At 37.8% G+C, this 18,582-nt stretch overlaps 1 protein-coding gene across 1 annotated transcript in view; it reads right to left on the bottom strand.

Annotated features, from left to right (window-relative positions):
• LOC131903661 (vomeronasal type-2 receptor 116-like) overlaps positions 1–13,930 on the bottom strand; it is a 33,844-nt gene extending 19,914 nt beyond the window's left edge. Inside the window, exons 1-2 of the mRNA XM_059254372.1 lie at positions 13,911–13,930; positions 9,738–9,923 (exon numbers count right to left, since the gene is read on the bottom strand). Of these exons, the coding sequence (XP_059110355.1) occupies positions 9,738–9,923; positions 13,911–13,930 (206 nt within the window). The remainder of the gene's footprint in view (positions 1–9,737; positions 9,924–13,910) is intronic.
• Between the last annotated feature and the right edge of the window lie 4,652 nt (positions 13,931–18,582).

Genomic DNA, 18,582 nt, shown 5'->3' with positions numbered 1-18,582 from the left:
AGACCTGCCCAACTTGGCCCCAGGTTCTGGTCCCCGGGCAGGTTCCCTTCTAGCCCCACCGGGAAGGATCCCCTTCTCCAAGACCCCTGGCAGACCCTGCAGTCTCCACGCCCTGCCCCCACGCCCATCCGCCTGAGCCCCAAGCCTCTTCTTGAGACTTAGAGGCTGGCCCCCAGCTCCCATCTTGCCCTGGATTTCCCATCTGGAGGAGAGAGAGGAGAGCACCCATCCTCCCCCGGACTTCCCTTCTGAACAAGAGCTCCCATCCTGCCCCGGACTTCCAATTTGGACAAGAGAGCTCCCATCTGGACAAGAGAGAGAGACTTCCTGAATCTGTCAGCTCTGTCTGAACCAAGTGTGCGGATAAGGCCAAGAACGAACCACAAGGAGATGGGCAGACGTCAAGGCAGAAACACATACAACAAAATGAATAGCAATACACCATCACCAGGCCCTAGCCCTCCTCCAACACCTAGACCTGAACATCAGAAATTGGAAGAAGCAAAAGAAAATAGCCTTATGAATGTCATCATGAAGAAGCTAGAGGCACGTGTAGAGGAAAAGACAAAAAAATGTGAAGAACGCTGTAAACAACAAGAGGAAAGGGCAAACAAATTAGAAGAAATCAAAAAAGTCCTGGAAGAGAACAATAAAATACTGAAAGAAAATCAATGAAACAAATGAAGGAAACAGTCCAAGACCTGAAAAGGGAAATAGAAAAAATGAAGAAGACACAAACAGAGGGAATGCTGGAAATAGAAAATCTGAGAAAATGATTGGGAACTTCAGATGCAAGTATAATCAACAGAATGCAAGAGATGGAAGAGAGGATCTCTAGCGTTGAAGATACAATAGAAGAAATAGATTCCTCAAAGAAAACACTAAAGTCAACAAAGTCATGAACCAAAATGTCCAAGAAATTTGGGACACCATGAAAAGACCAAACCTACGAATAATAGGGGTAGAAGAAGGAGAAGAATACCAACTCAAGGGCACAGAAAATATATTCAACAAGATCATAGAAGAAAACTTTCCCAACTTAAAGAAGGAAATGCCTATGAAGATACAAGAAGCCTATAGAACACCAAACAGACTAGACCCCCCAAAAAAGTCCCCTCTCCACATAATAATTAAACAATTAAATGTACAGAATAAAGAAAGAATATTAAGAGCAGCAAAGGAAAAAGGCCAAGTGACATATAAAGGCAAACCTATCAGAATAACACCCGATTTCTCAATGGAGACTTTGAAAGCCAGAAGGTCCTGGACAGATGTAATGCAGACATTAAGAGATCATGGATGTCAGCCTAGACTAATATACCCAGCAAAACTTTCAATCATCATAGATGGAGTGAACAAGACATTCCATGACAAAGCCAGATTTAAACAATATTTATCCACAAACCCAGCCCTACAGAAAGCACTAGAAGGAAAACTCCAACCTAAGGAAGTCAGATACAACCTCGAAAACACAGGCAATAGATAAAGCCACAGCAGTAGACCCCAACGAAGAAAAGTACACACACATCACCACCAAAAAATAACAGGAATGAACAATCACTGGACATTAATATCCCTCAATATCAATGGACTTAATTCACCTATAAAAAGACATAGGCTTACAGAATGGATACGAAAGCAGGACCCATCTTTCTGCTGCATACAAGAAACACATCTCAAATTCAAAGATAGACACTACCTAAAAATAAAAGGCTGGGAAAAGACTTTCCAATCAAATGGTCTTAAGAAACAAGCGGGTGTAGCCATCCTGATATCCAGCAAAATAGACTTCAAACTAAAATCAATCAAAAGAGATCAAGAAGGGCATTACATACTCATCACAGGAAAGATCCACCAAGATGAAGTCTCAATTCTGAACATTTATGCCCCAAACACAAGGGCACCCACATATGTAAAAGAAACATTATTAAAGCTTAAATCACATATAAAACCCCACACATTAATAGTGGGAGACCTCAACACCCCACTTTCACCACTGGACAGATCCCCCAAATCGAAACTTAACAGTGAAATAAAGGACTTAACTGATGTCATGACTCAAATGGACTTAATCGACATCTACAGAACATTCCATCCTAACAAAAAAGAATATACCTTCTTCTCAGCACCCCATGGAACCTTCTCTAAAATTGACCACATACTTGGTCACAAAACAAATCTAAACAGATACAAAACAATTGGAATAACCTCCTGTGTTCTATCAGACCACCATGGTCTAAAGTTGGATTTCAACAACAACAAAAACTACAGAAAACCTACAATCTCATGGAAACTGAACAATACCCACCTGAATCACCAATGGGTTAAGGAAGAAATAAAGAAAGAAATTAAAGACTTCCTAGAGATCAACGAAAGTGAAGACACCACATATCCAAACCTATGGGACACTATGAAAGCAGTACTAAGAGGGAAAATCATAGCACTAAACGCCAACATAAATAAGCTGGAGAAATCTCACACTAATGACTTAACAGCACACCTGAAAGTTCTAGAACAGGAAGAAGCAAAGTCTCCCAGGAAAAAATAGATGCCAGGAAATTATCAAAGTGAGAGCTGAAATCAATAAAATAGAAACAAAGAGAACAATACAAAAAATTAATGAAACAAAGAGTTGGTTCTTTGAGAAAATCAACAAGATAGACAAGCCCTTATCCAAACTAACCAAAAGACAGAGAGAGAGCATCCAAATCAACAAAATCAGAAATGAAAAAGGGGACATAACAACAGACATTGAGGAAATCCAGAGAATCATCAGGTCATACTTCAAAAACCTCTATTCCACAAAACTGGAAAACCTAAAAGAAATGGATAATTTTCTGGATAGGTACCACATACCTAAATTAAATCAAGACCAGATAAACTATTTAAATAGTCCAATAACCCCTAACAAAATAGAAACAGTCATTAAAAGTCTCCCAACCAAAAAAAGCCCAGGACCAGATGGTTTCAGTGCAGAATTCTACCAGATCTTCAAAGAAGAGTTAATACCAATACTCTCTAAATTGTTCCATACAATAGAAACAGAAGGAACATTACCAAACTCCTTCTATGAGGCTACAATTACCCTGATTCCCAAACCAAACAAGGATACAACAAAGAAAGAGAACTACAGACCGATCTCCCTCATGAACATTGATGCAAAAATACTCAATAAAATACTGGCAAACAGACTCCAAGAACACATCAAAACAATTATCCACCATGATCAAGTAGGATTCATTCCAGGGATGCAAGGATGGTTAAACATACGAAAGTCTGTCAATGTGATACACCATATAAACAAACGCAAAGAAAAAAACCACAGGATCATCTCACTAGATGCTGAAAAGGCATTTGACAAAATCCAACACCCCTTCATGATAAAGGTCTTGGAGCGATCAGGAATACAGGGAACATACCTAAACATAATAAAGGCAATTTACAGCAAGCCAACAGCCAACATCAAATTAAATGGAGAGAAACTCAAAGCAATTCCACTAAAATCAGGAACAAGGCAAGGCTGTCCGCTCTCCCCATACTTATTCAATATAGTACTTGAAGTTCTAGCCAGAGCAATAAGACAACATAAGGAGATTAAAGGAATACAAATTGGGAAGGAAGAAGTCAAGCTTTCCCTATTTGCAGATGACATGATAGTATACTTGAGCAACCCCAAAGATTCCACCAAGGAACTTATACAGCTTATAAACACCTTCAGCAACATAGCAGGATACAAGATCAACTCAAAAAAATCAGTAGCCCTCCTATATACAATGGACAAAAAAGCGGAGAAGGAAATCAGAGATACATCACCCTTTACTATAGCCACAAATGACATAAAAACCTTGGGGTAACACTAACCAAGCAAGTGAAGGACCTATATGACAAGAACTTTAAGTCCCTGAAAAAAGAAATTGAAGAAGATGTCAGAAAATGGAAAGATCTCCCATGCTCATGGATAGGCAGAACTAACATAGTAGAAATGGCAATCTTACCAAAAGCAATCTACAGATTCAATGCAATCCCCATCAAAATACCAACACAATTCTTCACAGGCCTGGACAGAATAATACTCAACTTCATATGGAAAAACAAAAAACCCAGGATAGCCAAAAGAATCCTGTACAATAAAACAACCTCTGGAGGCATCACGATCCCTGACTTCAAACTCTACTATAGAGCTACAGTAATAAAAACAGCTTGGTACTGGCATAAAAACCGACATGTGGACCAATGGAATCGAATTGAAGACCCTGACATTAATCCGCACACCTATGAACAAATAATTTTTGACAAAGAAGCCAAAAGTGCACAATGGAAAAAAGAAAGCATCTTCAACAAATGGTGCTGGCAAAACTGGATATCAACATGTAGAAGGCTGCAAATAGATCCATATCTATCACCGTGCACAAAACTTAAGTCGAAGTGGATCAAGGACCTCAACATAAATCCAGCTACTCTGAACCTGCTAGAAGAGAAAGTAGGAAGTAGTCTTGAATGCATTGGCATAGGATACCACTTTCTAAATAGAACACCAGTAGCACAGACACTGAGAGAAACAATCAATCAATGGGACCTCTTGAAACTGAGAAGCTTTTGTAGGGCAAAGGATATGGTCAACAAAGCAAAGCGACAGCCTACAGAATGGGAAAAGATCTTCACCAATCCCACATCTGACAGAGGACTGATATCCAGAATATATAAGGAACTCAAGAAATTAGACATCAAAATGCCCAACAGTCCAATTAAGAAATGGGCTATAGAACTAAACAGAGAATTCTCAACAGAGGAAACTCAAATGGCTGAAAGACATTTAAGGAATTGCTCAACATCCCTAATCATCAGGGAAATGCAAATCAAAACAACTCTGAGATACCACCTTACGCCTGTCAGAATGGCTAAGATCAAAAACACTGAAGACACGTTATGCTGGAGAGGATGTGGAGCTAGGGGAACTCTCCTCCACTGCTGGTGGGAATGCAAGCTTGTACAACCACTTTGGAAATCAATATGGCGCTTTCTTAGAAAATTGGGAATCCATCTCCCCCAAGATCCAGCTATACCACTCTTGGGCATATACCCAAGGAATGCTCAACCACACCACAAGAGCACTTGTTCAGCTATGTTCATATCAGCATTGTTTGTAATAGCCAGAACATGGAAACAACCTAGATGCCCTTCAACTGAAGAAAGGATAAACAAAATGTGGTACATATACACAATGGAATACCACTCAGCAGAGAAAAACAATGACATTATGAGGTTTGCAGACAAATGGATGGATCTAGAAAAAATCATCCTGAGTGAGGTATCCCAGACTCAGAAAGACAAACATGGTATGTACTCACTCATAACAGGATACTAGATGTGGAACAAGGATGACTGGACTGCTACTCACATCACCAGGCAGGCTACCTGGAAAACAGGACCCCAAGAAAGACACAGGGATCGCCCAATGACAGAGAAATGGAATGAGATCTACATGAACAGCCTGGACATGAGTGGGGGTAGTGAAGGGCAAGGGTCGAGGGAAAGAGAGCTTGGGTGAGTGGGAGATCCCAGCTGGATCAACAACAGAGAGGGAGAACAAGGAATAGGAGACCATGGTAAATGAAGACCACATGAGAATAGGAAGAAACAAAGTGCTAGAGAGGCCCACAGAAATCCACAAAGATACCCCCACAACAGACTGCTGGCAATGGTCGAGAGACAGTCCAAACTGACCTACTCTGGTGATGGGATGGCCAAACACCCTAATTGTCGTGCTAGAAACCTCATCCAACTACTGAGGGATCTGGATGCAGAGATCCATGACTAGGCCCCAGGTGGATCTCTGGGAGTCCAATTAACGAGAAGGAGGAGGGTTTATATGAGCGAGAATTGTTGAGACCAAGGTCGGATAAAGCACAGAGACAAATAGCCAAACAAATGGAAACACATGAAATATGAACCAATGGCTGAGGGGTCACCATCTGGATCAGGCCCTCTGAGTGCGTGAGACAGTTGATTGGCCTGATCTGTTTGGGAGGCATCCAGGCAGTGGCACCGGGTCCTGTGCTCACTGCATGAGTCGCCTGTTTGAAACCTGGGGCCTATGCAGGGTCCCTTGGCTCGGCCTGGGAGGAGGGGACTGGACCTACCTGGACTGAGTCCACCAGGTTGATCTCAGTCTGTGGGGAAGGCTTTGCCCTGGAGGAGATTGGAATGGGGGGCGGGCTGGGGGGAAGATGGGGGGGGGAGGGGGGAGAACAAGGGAATCTGTGGCTGATATGTAGAACTGAATTGTATTGCAAAATAAAAATTAAAAAAAAATATATAAAAAATAAAAAAATAAAAAATAATTATACAACATGAATTTTAGCCATTAAATAATCATTACATTATGTCTTTATTGTCTGGTGATATACATTTTACTGTCAAATATTTGAGAAACAAAATTTGTGGAAAAAATAATTAATATAACTCACTAACCAGAATTTCACATAAAAAATATTAGTGCTCTATGATACTTATTAGAATTTTGAATAGATTGTTTAAAAAAGGCTAACAAGTATAATAAATATGAATAGTGAAAAAGTTTATAGTCAGGATTAAATTATACTGTAAAATGACATTTTATTTCATTGTGTGTACAATGTATATTTTTTAATTATTATTATTTAACACAGCATTTAACCTTTTATTTCATTATACCCTGACACATAACAAAACTAAAAATAAGCCACTAAATATGTACAAAATTTGTATTTGAATGATATAATTAAATATCAAATGTTAAAGTGTTCCAGGCTTTCAAGAAAGCACATTTCATAATTATTTTATTGCTCATGAATTATTAGATAAGAATAAAATGTGAAGTAATTGTAGTTAATGTAAGTAGGTATTTAGTAGATGAGAACATTGTGGGCTCTCTGGGATACAACGATGAACACATTCTCAAGGGAAATCCATTTGTGAGCAGAGTTAGAAGTTAGTGAGATATTGAAGGATGGCTTCTAGAAATCCCCCATGGTCTACAGGAGAGCAGAGCTATGGCCTGGACTTTTAGTTCCCAAGGGCTTAAGTCTTTTGAAGTCAAAACAAATACACCTGGATCATCTGTTACATAAGTACAAGCTGTCAGAGGCAGGGTTCTATTTTAAGCATCTTGTAATCATAGTAGCAGTGTTGCTACATCCTACTCTGTTCTCTGTAAATAGTACTTTCTGAACTGCTGCTTGAGATTATAGAAGGCTGGAGTGTGTTTCTATATCTCTGAGGGTTTTTAGTACTCTATTTTTGTTTCAAGTACTTCTATTCAGTCATCATAAAATAAAGAAAAATTAAATGAAGCCTGATGAATATGAGTGTTACGAGTGTCCAGCAGAGCAGCCATAACTTTACACTCTGTTCTTCAGAGAAAAAAATCTGCCTTTATGAAATAGAGGCAACAATTTTTGAGATTTAACAGATAAAATCTAAAGAATATCATATCTTCTAGTGTTGTGTTTAAATAGCTGAGAATTAACTAAATAGGTGAAGATGAATGGGAACAGTTCTCTATGTATCGCTATGTATCCTTGTGGATGAATAGACACATACAACAAGTGATTTTGTATAAATAAAATATCTGTCCATAAAGCTTTGTAAATAAACAGAAGTATGATCAAATGGAAGACATACTGTAGGGCAATTCAACAGTAAAAAAAAAAAAAAAAAAAAACCAGATTTCTTTCCAGAAATAAATGTTCCTACAAAATTGGAGAGGATTAGAGTTCTCATGAAATATAGGAAAGTATGTATGGATTTGGGAGAAAACAGGTTTCTCTTTACTAATTGATGAGGAGCAATTAGAGAAGTTCTTGGCATGGTGATCTATCACCTGCATGTGAGACCTGAGGCATGACTGTGCAGGGATGCACACAAAAATTTTGGTAAAAATGCCTTATAAATTCTCTATTATGTGCAGTCCAATAGACTAAGTCATGTTGCCTCAAAAGAAAACTTACATTAATCTGGAAAGTGACATGTAATTTTATGTTTGTATATCACATCATCTGAATAGTTATAATAGTCCTAAAGTAAAATCTGTTTAAAAATTTAGACCACACAAAAACCAATGTAGTGAAGCAAAATTCCTGCCCACAGCTAGTACATTTTGTAATCTTGATAATTAAGATGACCATTTCTAGGCATGTCAAAATTCTATGCATAAAAAGAGACAAAGAACCTTAGAAAGCAGATGTATTCCCTCTTTGAAAACATATATGCACTCTCACAGTGTAATAAAGGATGTAATCAGAAGCCTTACAAATAATTTTAGCTTTGAGATACATACACTTCTTGTTCCCCAACTTGTATTAAAAAATTAGGAAAGGTATTTTACAATGGAAGATTTTGAGGGAGGAATGGAAAGGGAGAAAGTCACACATACTACTCTTTTGTAGTAACAAAAACATTTCCCTACCACAAACTTAATTTTATTTCTGACTTAGTAAGAAACAACCCTAAGTGGCCACAAACTTGTCATTGAGTCTTATGACCACATCCGTGAAAATGAGATTAAAAACTTGTTAGAAATGATGATAAGACATGTAAAAGAGAAAAATGATTCTGGTAGTAAAATCTTAGTAAATAATTAATTTAACTAAAAAACTTTGAAGACAGGCATAGCTGTGTGACAACAAGTAACTATTGCCAACTTCTAAATCTGACATCCTTAGTGCTAAATCAGTGGTATCTAGCATATGCAAACTTGTTACTCTACCATCATATCCCTCCATAGTAACAACTTTTAGTGGCATCACCTCTTTTTACACGAGTACATATAGACTTCTAGACTGTCCTGAAGAGCCAGGTAAACTTTTTTTTTTTAATTTTTATTTTGCAATACAATTCAGTTCTACATATCAGCCATGGATTCCCTTGTTCTTCCCCCTCCCGCCCCCCTTACCTTCCCCCTAGCCCGCCGCCCATTCCCATCTCCTCCAGGGCAAAGCCTTCCCCACAGACTGAGATCAACCTGGTAGACTCAGTCCAGGTAGATCCAGTCCCCTCCTCCCAGGCTGAGCCAAGCAACCCTGCATAGGCCCCAGGTTTCAAACAGCTGACTCATGCAATGAGCACAGGACCCGGTCCCACTGCCTGGATGCCTCCCAAAGAGATCAGGCCAATCAACTGTCTCACGCACTCAGAGGGCCTGACCAGTTGGTGACACCTCAGCCATTGGTTCATATTTCATGTGTTTCCATTCGTTTGGCTATTTGTCTCTGCGCTTTATCCAACCTTGGTCTCAACAATTCTCGCTCATATAAACCCTCCTCATTCTCGCTAATTGGACTCCCAGAGATCCACCCAGGGCCTAGTCATGGATCTCTGCATCCAGATCCCTCAGTAGTTGGATGAGGTTTCTAGCATGACAATGAGGGTGTTTGAGCCAGGTAAACTTTGATAAAAACCATCCTCCGACTAAAGACCTAATATGAGAAACATGTGGCTGCAAAGGCATGGCCAAGGAAGATCCAATATTTCAATTGTCATATTTGGAAACAAAAATCAATAAACAAACAAGCAACTTATTGTATCATCTTTGAGAATAGAAAATAAATGAAGAATAAAATAAAATAAAATAAGGAATTTTGGATTGGAAGAGGATATTTCATGATAAAAATAAGAAGCATAGGAGTTTGAATACACATATCACCTGGGTCATTTGTAACATGAAATCTGAAACAGCATAAATGAACAACAGCACTTACTGTATGTGAAAGTCGGTGTAAACGTTTGGCAGATAAGGATGTGGAACTTTGTTGCCTGTGTACATACTATGAACTGGGAGAAATACACCAATGGTTACATCTCCTTCATGGTGAAATTCTTCTTTGATTCTGAAATAACACTCAGAGGAGTTATAGGCATATGCATGACTGTGATTAAACAAGATCCTGATAATAATAACCAAAAGAAAACTTCCCACAAACACACATGTCTGCTCAGACATGAGTCTGATGGATCCAGCTCTCACAGTGTCCTGCAGGTTTATACTTAGCTCAAATGTTTGTGACCATATGTGCTTCTAACCTTGTTGATGGGTGAGTCTGCCACAGTAACCCAGAGAGCTGTCACACTCTGAGTACTTTCTTATACCTCTTCCACTGCCACTGAGAATTTTGGAACTCTTTCTTCCCTTAGGCTATGCATCTGAGGCCCTGTATTCAGGTGAAAAACAAGCTGGAAAATATGTTTATAGATTTTCTTCTGCACCCGTAGGCACCATGACTTCATCTAAAACAACAGGCAGTAAGAGCTCAGGGATGAACTCCTCTTTGGATAATTTGGTCACAAGAATGAAGCAAGAAACTTTTCATATGAAAACAACTGAGATTGGTATTAACAGTCTACATCAGAGGATGACATTCCAAGTACAGTGGGTAGAGAAAGGGCCAAAATCCCATGATGGACGAAACCCACCAAAATGATTGAGACATCATGATTTTCCAAACCAAACCAATCATTAGATTCTACCTTGCTTAGTTTCTGTGTCTCAGAGATTCTTTTCTTCTATGATACATCTGTATATGCATATTAATATAATGTCCACATCCAGTAAAATCCATTTATTTCTCACTTTGAGAAAATTAATGATCTTACTAAATTATTCAGTTCCAAATGCACCAACTAACTGAGACATGAAGTTTTCTGTTTAGATTCTGTGCTTTGAGCTAAAGCACGTTTGCTGTCCAAGAAATAATTGGGTAAATGTGTTGTTCTGATAAATACCTGTACCTAGTGCAGTGGATTTACCAGCTACTTACCCTGTTCTAAGAACATCAGGATGATAGGAAGTCCTTCTCTTTTCTCTATGAAGCATAATAATTTAATAGCCTCTAAATGTACTCTTCACCTAATAAACCAAATGAAGCTGTTATGAGCAGCGTTTTATTTCCTAGTTCACAGGATAAGTTAACACAGTGAAAGTCTTTTGTATTCTGTTGTATCAATGAGTGGATGCTCCAACATATTGATAAGTTCCCTAAAGAAAGGATGGAAGAGTGGAGTGAATAAAAACCCAGAGACAATTGTCTTAGGATTGATAAACATTATTATTTCTTTTTCAGTCATGTGCATTAGAATACAAACTGAAACATCTCAAATAGGTCAGGTGACAGTGAAATTAATAAATCTCTCCATCATTTGTGCTTCACATCAGGAACATAGAAAACAGGAGGAACTGAATTAACCAAACAGGATATCTAGATGCTGTGTGAATGTCTTCTAAGGGATTGCTATTTATGCACAACACTATTTGAATTTTGTCACTTAGATCCTATGATATGTTGTTTTTTGTTTTAGCATACTATATCTTATTTTATACTTTGTTGTTACCTCTTAGAAGCTCATTCTTTTTAATGAGAGACAGATATCAAGTGGATCTCGATATGATGGAAGAGTAGGAGGGACTGATATGAGTAGAGGGAAGGAGAATTGATCAGGATATATTGTATGAGAAAAGAATGTTTTTAATAAAAGGAAGAAAATTAAAAAGAAGAAAGCAAAATGCTTTCACCTTAATGGACTAGAGAATTATTCTTGTATGAATTTGCTTGTCCAGAGCATAATGCACATGTCAAAACTATCATTGAGTGCCTTATTGAGTATCTTACACACCATTATGGTATTCCAGACAGCATTGTTTCTTTGTGTGAATGTCTATGTTTGTATGTGTGTGTATGTGTTTGTTTTTTTTTCTTTTTAAATCCCAATCAGTTTTCCCTCTCTCCCTCTTCACAAGTCCTCCTCTCATCCCTATTTACCCAACAGACCCATCCATTTCTCCTTCCCTGTTTCTCTCCAGATACATTTGGGCCTCCCATGGATATCAGTCAGCCATGGTATATATAAATTTTCAGTAAGACTGGGCACTTCCTCCTCTATTAATGCTAGAAGAGACAATCAGAAGGAGGAACCAGGTAACAGAGTCAGACACAGCCCCTCATCTCATTGTTAGGATTCATACAAGAAGTCTAAGCTATACCACTGTAACATATATGCACAGGGTTTAGGTCAGTACCATGTTGGAGAGATAATTGGAATCTGGAGGCATTTCTTCAATGAGCTAGAAACCTAGAGAAATGGAAACTCCAAGGAACAGATGTGGGTGACCCTAGCCAAGTCTCTTAGCAATACAGGATATGGAGACTAAACCAGTCATCCCCAGTAACTAGACACATCTTTCACTGGAGGGATTAGGACACTAATAGAGCATTATTTCTTACAAAGGAACTCTCTTCACAGGAAGAGAATTACAACATTAGGCCCATATTCATGGAAATCACTAGTTTAATATGTCCTTCACCATCCTTTATCAACAAGCATGGTGTAATGGTAACATAGCTTTTCAAAGATAAGATACCATTTATGTGGTGTTTGCATAAAGGGCTGTGACAGTGCTTTCCAGAAGGTGACATATGCTTTGAATCAGGATGCAGTATATTGTATGCTGTCTTTCTTAGCCATAAGTTATGGGTCAAGGAATTCTACTGTGGAAATTGGAATGTTTCCACTCAATGTCACCTCTTATGACCCAGGGGAAAATGCTTACTGCTGCAGTGACTTTATGGTTTGCTCTCCTAGAAATGTGCTTTCAGGAGCTGGAGTACTACTACCTGGAGACACAATAAATATTTCTTCAAATTAGAACCTGATATTTCACCCTGGTCAACTTGAGCTTTCAATGCTCTGATGTCAACATGTTACTAAAAGATTAACAGAGCTAGGAGATGTGATTAGTCCCCACTAGTGAAGGAAAACTTGGTTGTTTTTCTGCAATGAAGGAGTAGAAGATTTTGTCTGATTTACAGAACATCCTTTTAGACTATGGTCTGTATTACTATGTCCTGTGATTAATGCCAGTGGGAAACTGAAACTAGAACTAATCCATGTAGAATGATACAGTGCCCATGATTTTCAGAATGAAGTTAGAGATCACACATTCAGGGAAATAGTCAAGACCTTCAAAGTTGCTTAGCTATTTTGTGGGGAAATAAATAATGAGAAATAGTAGTGTAAGTTCAGAAACACCAGCAAAGATTACATGAACAGCTGTGGAAATAAGGATTCTTTTGGTTAAGAACAACTTTTTGTGTATAAACAAGCATATATATCAGTATTTATGATTTAATTCAATATTTCTTATGGGTGAAGACAATGATTGATATATTCATGGTTACTAAAGTTATGGGGAAAAATACTAAGTATTCCTCAAGGGACATCACCATCTACTTTTAAATATATAATGAATTTGACATTGTATTTAAGATTGTTGTATCATATTATTTGGAACATGTGACCAGGTTATTGTTTTCATAAGGAATAAAACATGATAGAAAGAGATTTGACTGTGTGTCATGTTGATGTTGGATGGATTTTGATCGGTTAACCTCTGTTTAAAACTGTATTGACAATCAGCCTCTCTCCAGAATTCTTCACAGACTACAACACCAAATTTGGAGTGCTGAGACATCTAGTCTCTTGAATTGAACTACTGGATTTTCAGTCTCTCCAGTGTGAGATATCTATTTCCATTGCTGACCAGCCTGGAACACAACATGGAAACCTATCTCATAAATCCCATAAATATAGACATATGTGTACTCATTCTCTATTCTGTCTTACTTTAAAGAATCCAGACTAATACAGTGCATTTTCTGTACCCTCATCCTGAACTGTGTAAGTAGTGGATATTATAAGTTCTTATTAGTCTACTCACCAGACCTACTACTATTTATTCTTTCATACAATGGTCTAAAATCTCTCTAAAACAAAGAAATAAATAGTACTGTGTGTTTTTATAAGCTTCATACCCCATAAACTCTCATAAAGACAGAAGTAATTAAAGCAAATACTTAACAGTTATTTTCTGCTGGACATACCTTTCTTTCTTTGGATCCATGCACTGATGTATTTGCAAAATTCTGCTGCAATAATAAAATGCTTGCTGGGCAGTGGTTGTGCATGCCTTTAATCCCAGCACTCGAGAGGCAGAGGCAGGCAGATCTCTGTGAGTTCGAGGCCAGCCTGGTCTACAGAGTGAGATCCAGGAAAGGCACAAAGTTACACAGAGAAACCTTGTCTCGAAAAACAACAAAAAAAGTTAATAATGAAATGCTTGACTTGCAGATAGAAACATTACAGATGTGAGTTTACTTAATATGTTTATAGTCTGAGAACTCAAACATCATTGCAGTGTCAAAGAAGTACTTGTCACCAATATCTTTTGGTAGATGGAATGCAAATGAATAGAGAGAGAGACACACACAGAAGAAAACAGAGAGAGAGAGAGACAGAGAGATGAAAGAAGAAAAAGTAATATTGAGCATAGTGAAATTTTTTCATGTTATTTTAATTTTGTATATTTTTATAATGTAAAACAATTTTAAATTCAAATGTATTTCATTCATATTCTTCCCCTCTCTCACATCCTTCCAGATGCTCTCCTCCCTATCCTCGAAATTCAAGTTCAGTCTCAAATAAACAAACAGAAGCTCAGTAAAAGAAAACACTCAAACCCAAAAGAAAAAATAAAACAACACTAACAAAAAAACCCCACTACACTACAACCAAATAAAATCACACACTCAAAACTGTAGAGTTTATTATATATTGATCAACAGCTCCTGAACACGAGGCCTACCCTCAGTGGTTGATATACATACTGTCACTCTATAGGAGAAAACTCAATTTCCCTATCACAACAGGTTAAAAAAAGAGTTCATATTTAACGTTTGTGTTAGTGGAAAGGATTTTATTCGTTCATTTATTCATTCATTCCACCATCCATCCATTTACATAAAATAAAATATAATGAAATCAAGAAAAACTGTCACATCAAAGTTGGAGAAGACAAACTGAAAGAAGGTAAAGTGCCCCAGAGATGGCACAAGAATCAGAGACTCACTAGTTTTCAAATTTAGAAGTCTATTGAAAGCTTTTGGGTCCCTTGATAACCTTCACTCAGAGTTTCAGAAGAGATGCTGCCGGTGACTGATTAATCTAAGGGCTACCCTAATAAATCTATATTCATGAAACCCTTTAGTCCATACACTTTATTCTTTGGAGTCAGTTCTCTCTCTACACAGCTTCTTTTCTGCTCTCATAAATTGCTCCTTTCTTGCCTGATACTCTCTCCCTCTTTCTGCTGTTCCCTCTAAGTGCTATCTTAATTCCTCTTAGTTCTGCCCCACCTAGGTCTTTCTCATCTTGTTCTTATCCACCTAGTTCTTGGCATTTGGCTCTTCCTCATTTTCTATCTCATCCTTCTTGCTCTCCATCTAGTTCTCCAGTAAAATATTGTTCTCAAATCTCTGATGTTTACAGTTATATTCATTCAATAGCAATGCTCTGGCTAAGGCCAGGTCACCAGGCTTGAATTCCCTCAGGATCAAAAGGAGGGACAATAGGATCCACACAAACGAGTAGTAATTGCCAGCCACCATATACAACCCAAAAAGGAAGTGACCAATGGGTAATAGAATTAACTGAGGGCTAAATTCAGTTAATATCCGACCAAAAGGGATTGCATGTGTTCAACTTTATTCTTAGATGTAGCTAGTTAAAGCATTAGGAGTCTATCAGTGACAAATGAAAATTTAACTGCCATATTTCCCTTTGGCCCCTATCTGTCCAAGCTATCTTGGCTACTGTCATTTTCTGGCAGGGCAGGGGAGTGAACTCCTTGGCTGGGAAGTCTGAGTCAACTTGATGTACCTGTAAGTAGAAACCCTTTATTTCTGTGTCAATAGTTAAAGGTAGATCAAAAACTAGAGATAAGACTTTGGAAAGAGAGAGAGTTAGGCTTAATTAGCACATCGGCTAGGCCTTCTCGAACAGATAGTCTGGATGCTTAAGTCTGCTGATAAGATACTCTTTTCTGTCTGGGAATGGTCCTAGCCAGATGCTGCTAATGATGATAATTACAGAAAGGCCTGAAATTAGGGATCCTGACCGCATTAGTGCACAGAAGGTTATCTAAATATTCCTTTAGTAAAGGGGAAAATAAATGATGGAAAAGCTATAATAGCACATGGGAATTCATAGCAGGAAATGGCTAATAATCAAAACCAATATCCATCAAGACTCCTTGAGCCTTGGCCTCATCCTCTGGAAGAGTTCTTAACTCTTTTAGGTATTGCTTTGCCATAATCAGATAAATTTCTACAGCACATATTTTTTCAGGTTGCAGCAGGAATCAAATAAAAACACTAAACAAAGCTACAATGCAAGCAAGGGGACCTAGTGCAGTGCCCCGGCCAGCGGGGTATCAACGGGGGCGACCCACCTGTGGGAGAGAATGAGAGGGATGGGAGACACGAGAGAAGACAGCAAGACAGTGTGTTCTGATCAAGCTGCAAATTTTATTCTTCTCAGCAAGGCTTATATAGTATGGGAGGGGGAAGGAAGGATGGAAGGGGTGCATGATGTGCCGTACGTGAAGGTGAAGGGGGGACGTGCAGGTGAAGGGCTACATGAAAGTCTTGAGGCTGCTAGGTGGTAAGGTCACTGGTCAGGGCCCATTGTTCTGTTGCTATGCTACCTGACCTGCCTGACCTGTTCTTTATATTTGGAGGCATCTGGTTTAGGTTAGGGACTTGTTCTCTGGCCTAGCTAGTACTTTTCCATGGTCCATGTTTGGTCTCTGACAGTGCAGACCTGTGCAAGCCCTGTGTATACTTGTGTAGTAACTGTGAGTTCATATGAGTTTGATTATATATGTTTAGAGACTTAACTTTTTCTCATCATTATTCACTGGCTCTTACACTTTCTTCCCCCTCATACATGTGGTTACCTGAGCTCTGAGGGAAGGGATTTGATGGAGAAATCCCATTTAGGCCTGAGTGTTACATTGTCTCATTCTTTGCACAATATAAGGGGGTCATATATATTTGTTCCAGTCTGATGCAGGAGGAAGCTTCTCTCATAATAGCTGAATAAGGCCCTGATCTGAGTATAACAGAGTATCATTAAGTGCTATTTTATCACTACATATATACATACACACACACACACACACACACACACACACATACATATACACATTTACATTCTTTGTGTCTATAAATTTATCGATAGGTAAAATGTAAAATACATTATATAAGAAAACTTTAATTTCATGATTAATTTTATATTATCTAATTAATATTATATATTAAATAATAAAAGACAAAATACATAATATTTTTTTTCTTTTTTAGGCCAGTATTATTTGCTTTTACTGTAGATCCCTAGGCAATCTAATCTCAGGATCTTGTTCATCCAGTCAGTGTTGGGTGTGGATTGTGGAGTGGGCTTTAAGTTAAATCTCTTTAAAGCTGTGACTCCCGTAAGCATTGTGTCTTCATTACCCTAACATATCTTGCAGGCAATACACCATGTAGATAAAGGGTATGTGACTAACTTTCTGTTTATACATCTCTTTTGGAGGCAAGCAGAGTAATTTTCTGTACAAAAGACACCAAAAAGGTAGAGTGAATATTCTACATAGGCACCTATTTAACATCTCCATGCTCAATAAGTTGAATAGGTGTTGTGTTCAGCAATGAGGCCTTGTTATCAGTTATCAGTTTAAAGAGAATAAACTTGTCTTGGCAATAGCCTGGGTTGTTTGGGGATTCCCATGGAGTCTCTTGGAACAAGAACCCAGTTAGATATAACCCAATCCTATTCTAAAATCTTCATTTGGTAACAAGAGATTGCCACTCCCTTTATATGACAACTTCCTTTAGAACACTTACATATATATGTGAGTTTTACTATATGAAGTTTCCATACTCATACTAGCCCTCTAATATTCTTTAATTTTGGTTGTCTCTCCATGTGTTCTCTCCCAAAACTCCTCTCACTTCCCACTCCATACTTTATCTTCCATTCCAGCTAATCTTAAAAAAGTATATACTGTAGAGAAAAAGCATGTTCAATTTTATATTTGTTTATCTATGCCAGAAAAGTATAATATATATTTCTTAAAGACTATGTATGTTCATAATTAATAATTTATCTTTATCAAATGATACTTAAGTTTTCATTCATATTAGTAACACAAGAATGATGAATATTGGTAAATCTGAAAGTTGGCATGCATTTCCATTTGAAATATAAATATTTCATAAATCAAAGAAAAAAACATCACACTCTAAAGTATTTCATAAATACCTGAAGCAAATATTTATGCTTTTAATTCAGAAAGTTATTATTAAGTGTATATATATATGTACATATATATAACACAAATCATCAAGGATATATTTCTATGATACATGATTTTTTATGATGCTATTAAGGTAAGAAATGACTTGCTATAATCCACAGACATACCAAGTCAATCACATATTCAGTAATTGTAAGAGTAAATACTCTGTTTCATATCTATTGAAGGTGACATTTTGAGATTTGGGGGAAGAATATTAGCCAGCAGATATAAATATAATTACCATAAGGTGTACCAAACCTGCTCTGTCAGTTGAAGATCCTTCTGATGATTTTGAAGAGCTAAGTTTGATCCCAGCACACAAATCATGGTAGAAGAGAATCTGCTTTTATTGTTATACA

Source organism: Peromyscus eremicus, chromosome 1 (genome assembly GCF_949786415.1).
Source record: "Peromyscus eremicus chromosome 1, PerEre_H2_v1, whole genome shotgun sequence".
Classification (NCBI taxonomy): domain Eukaryota; kingdom Metazoa; phylum Chordata; class Mammalia; order Rodentia; family Cricetidae; genus Peromyscus; species Peromyscus eremicus.
This window is presented reverse-complemented; position numbering and strand designations above follow the sequence as displayed.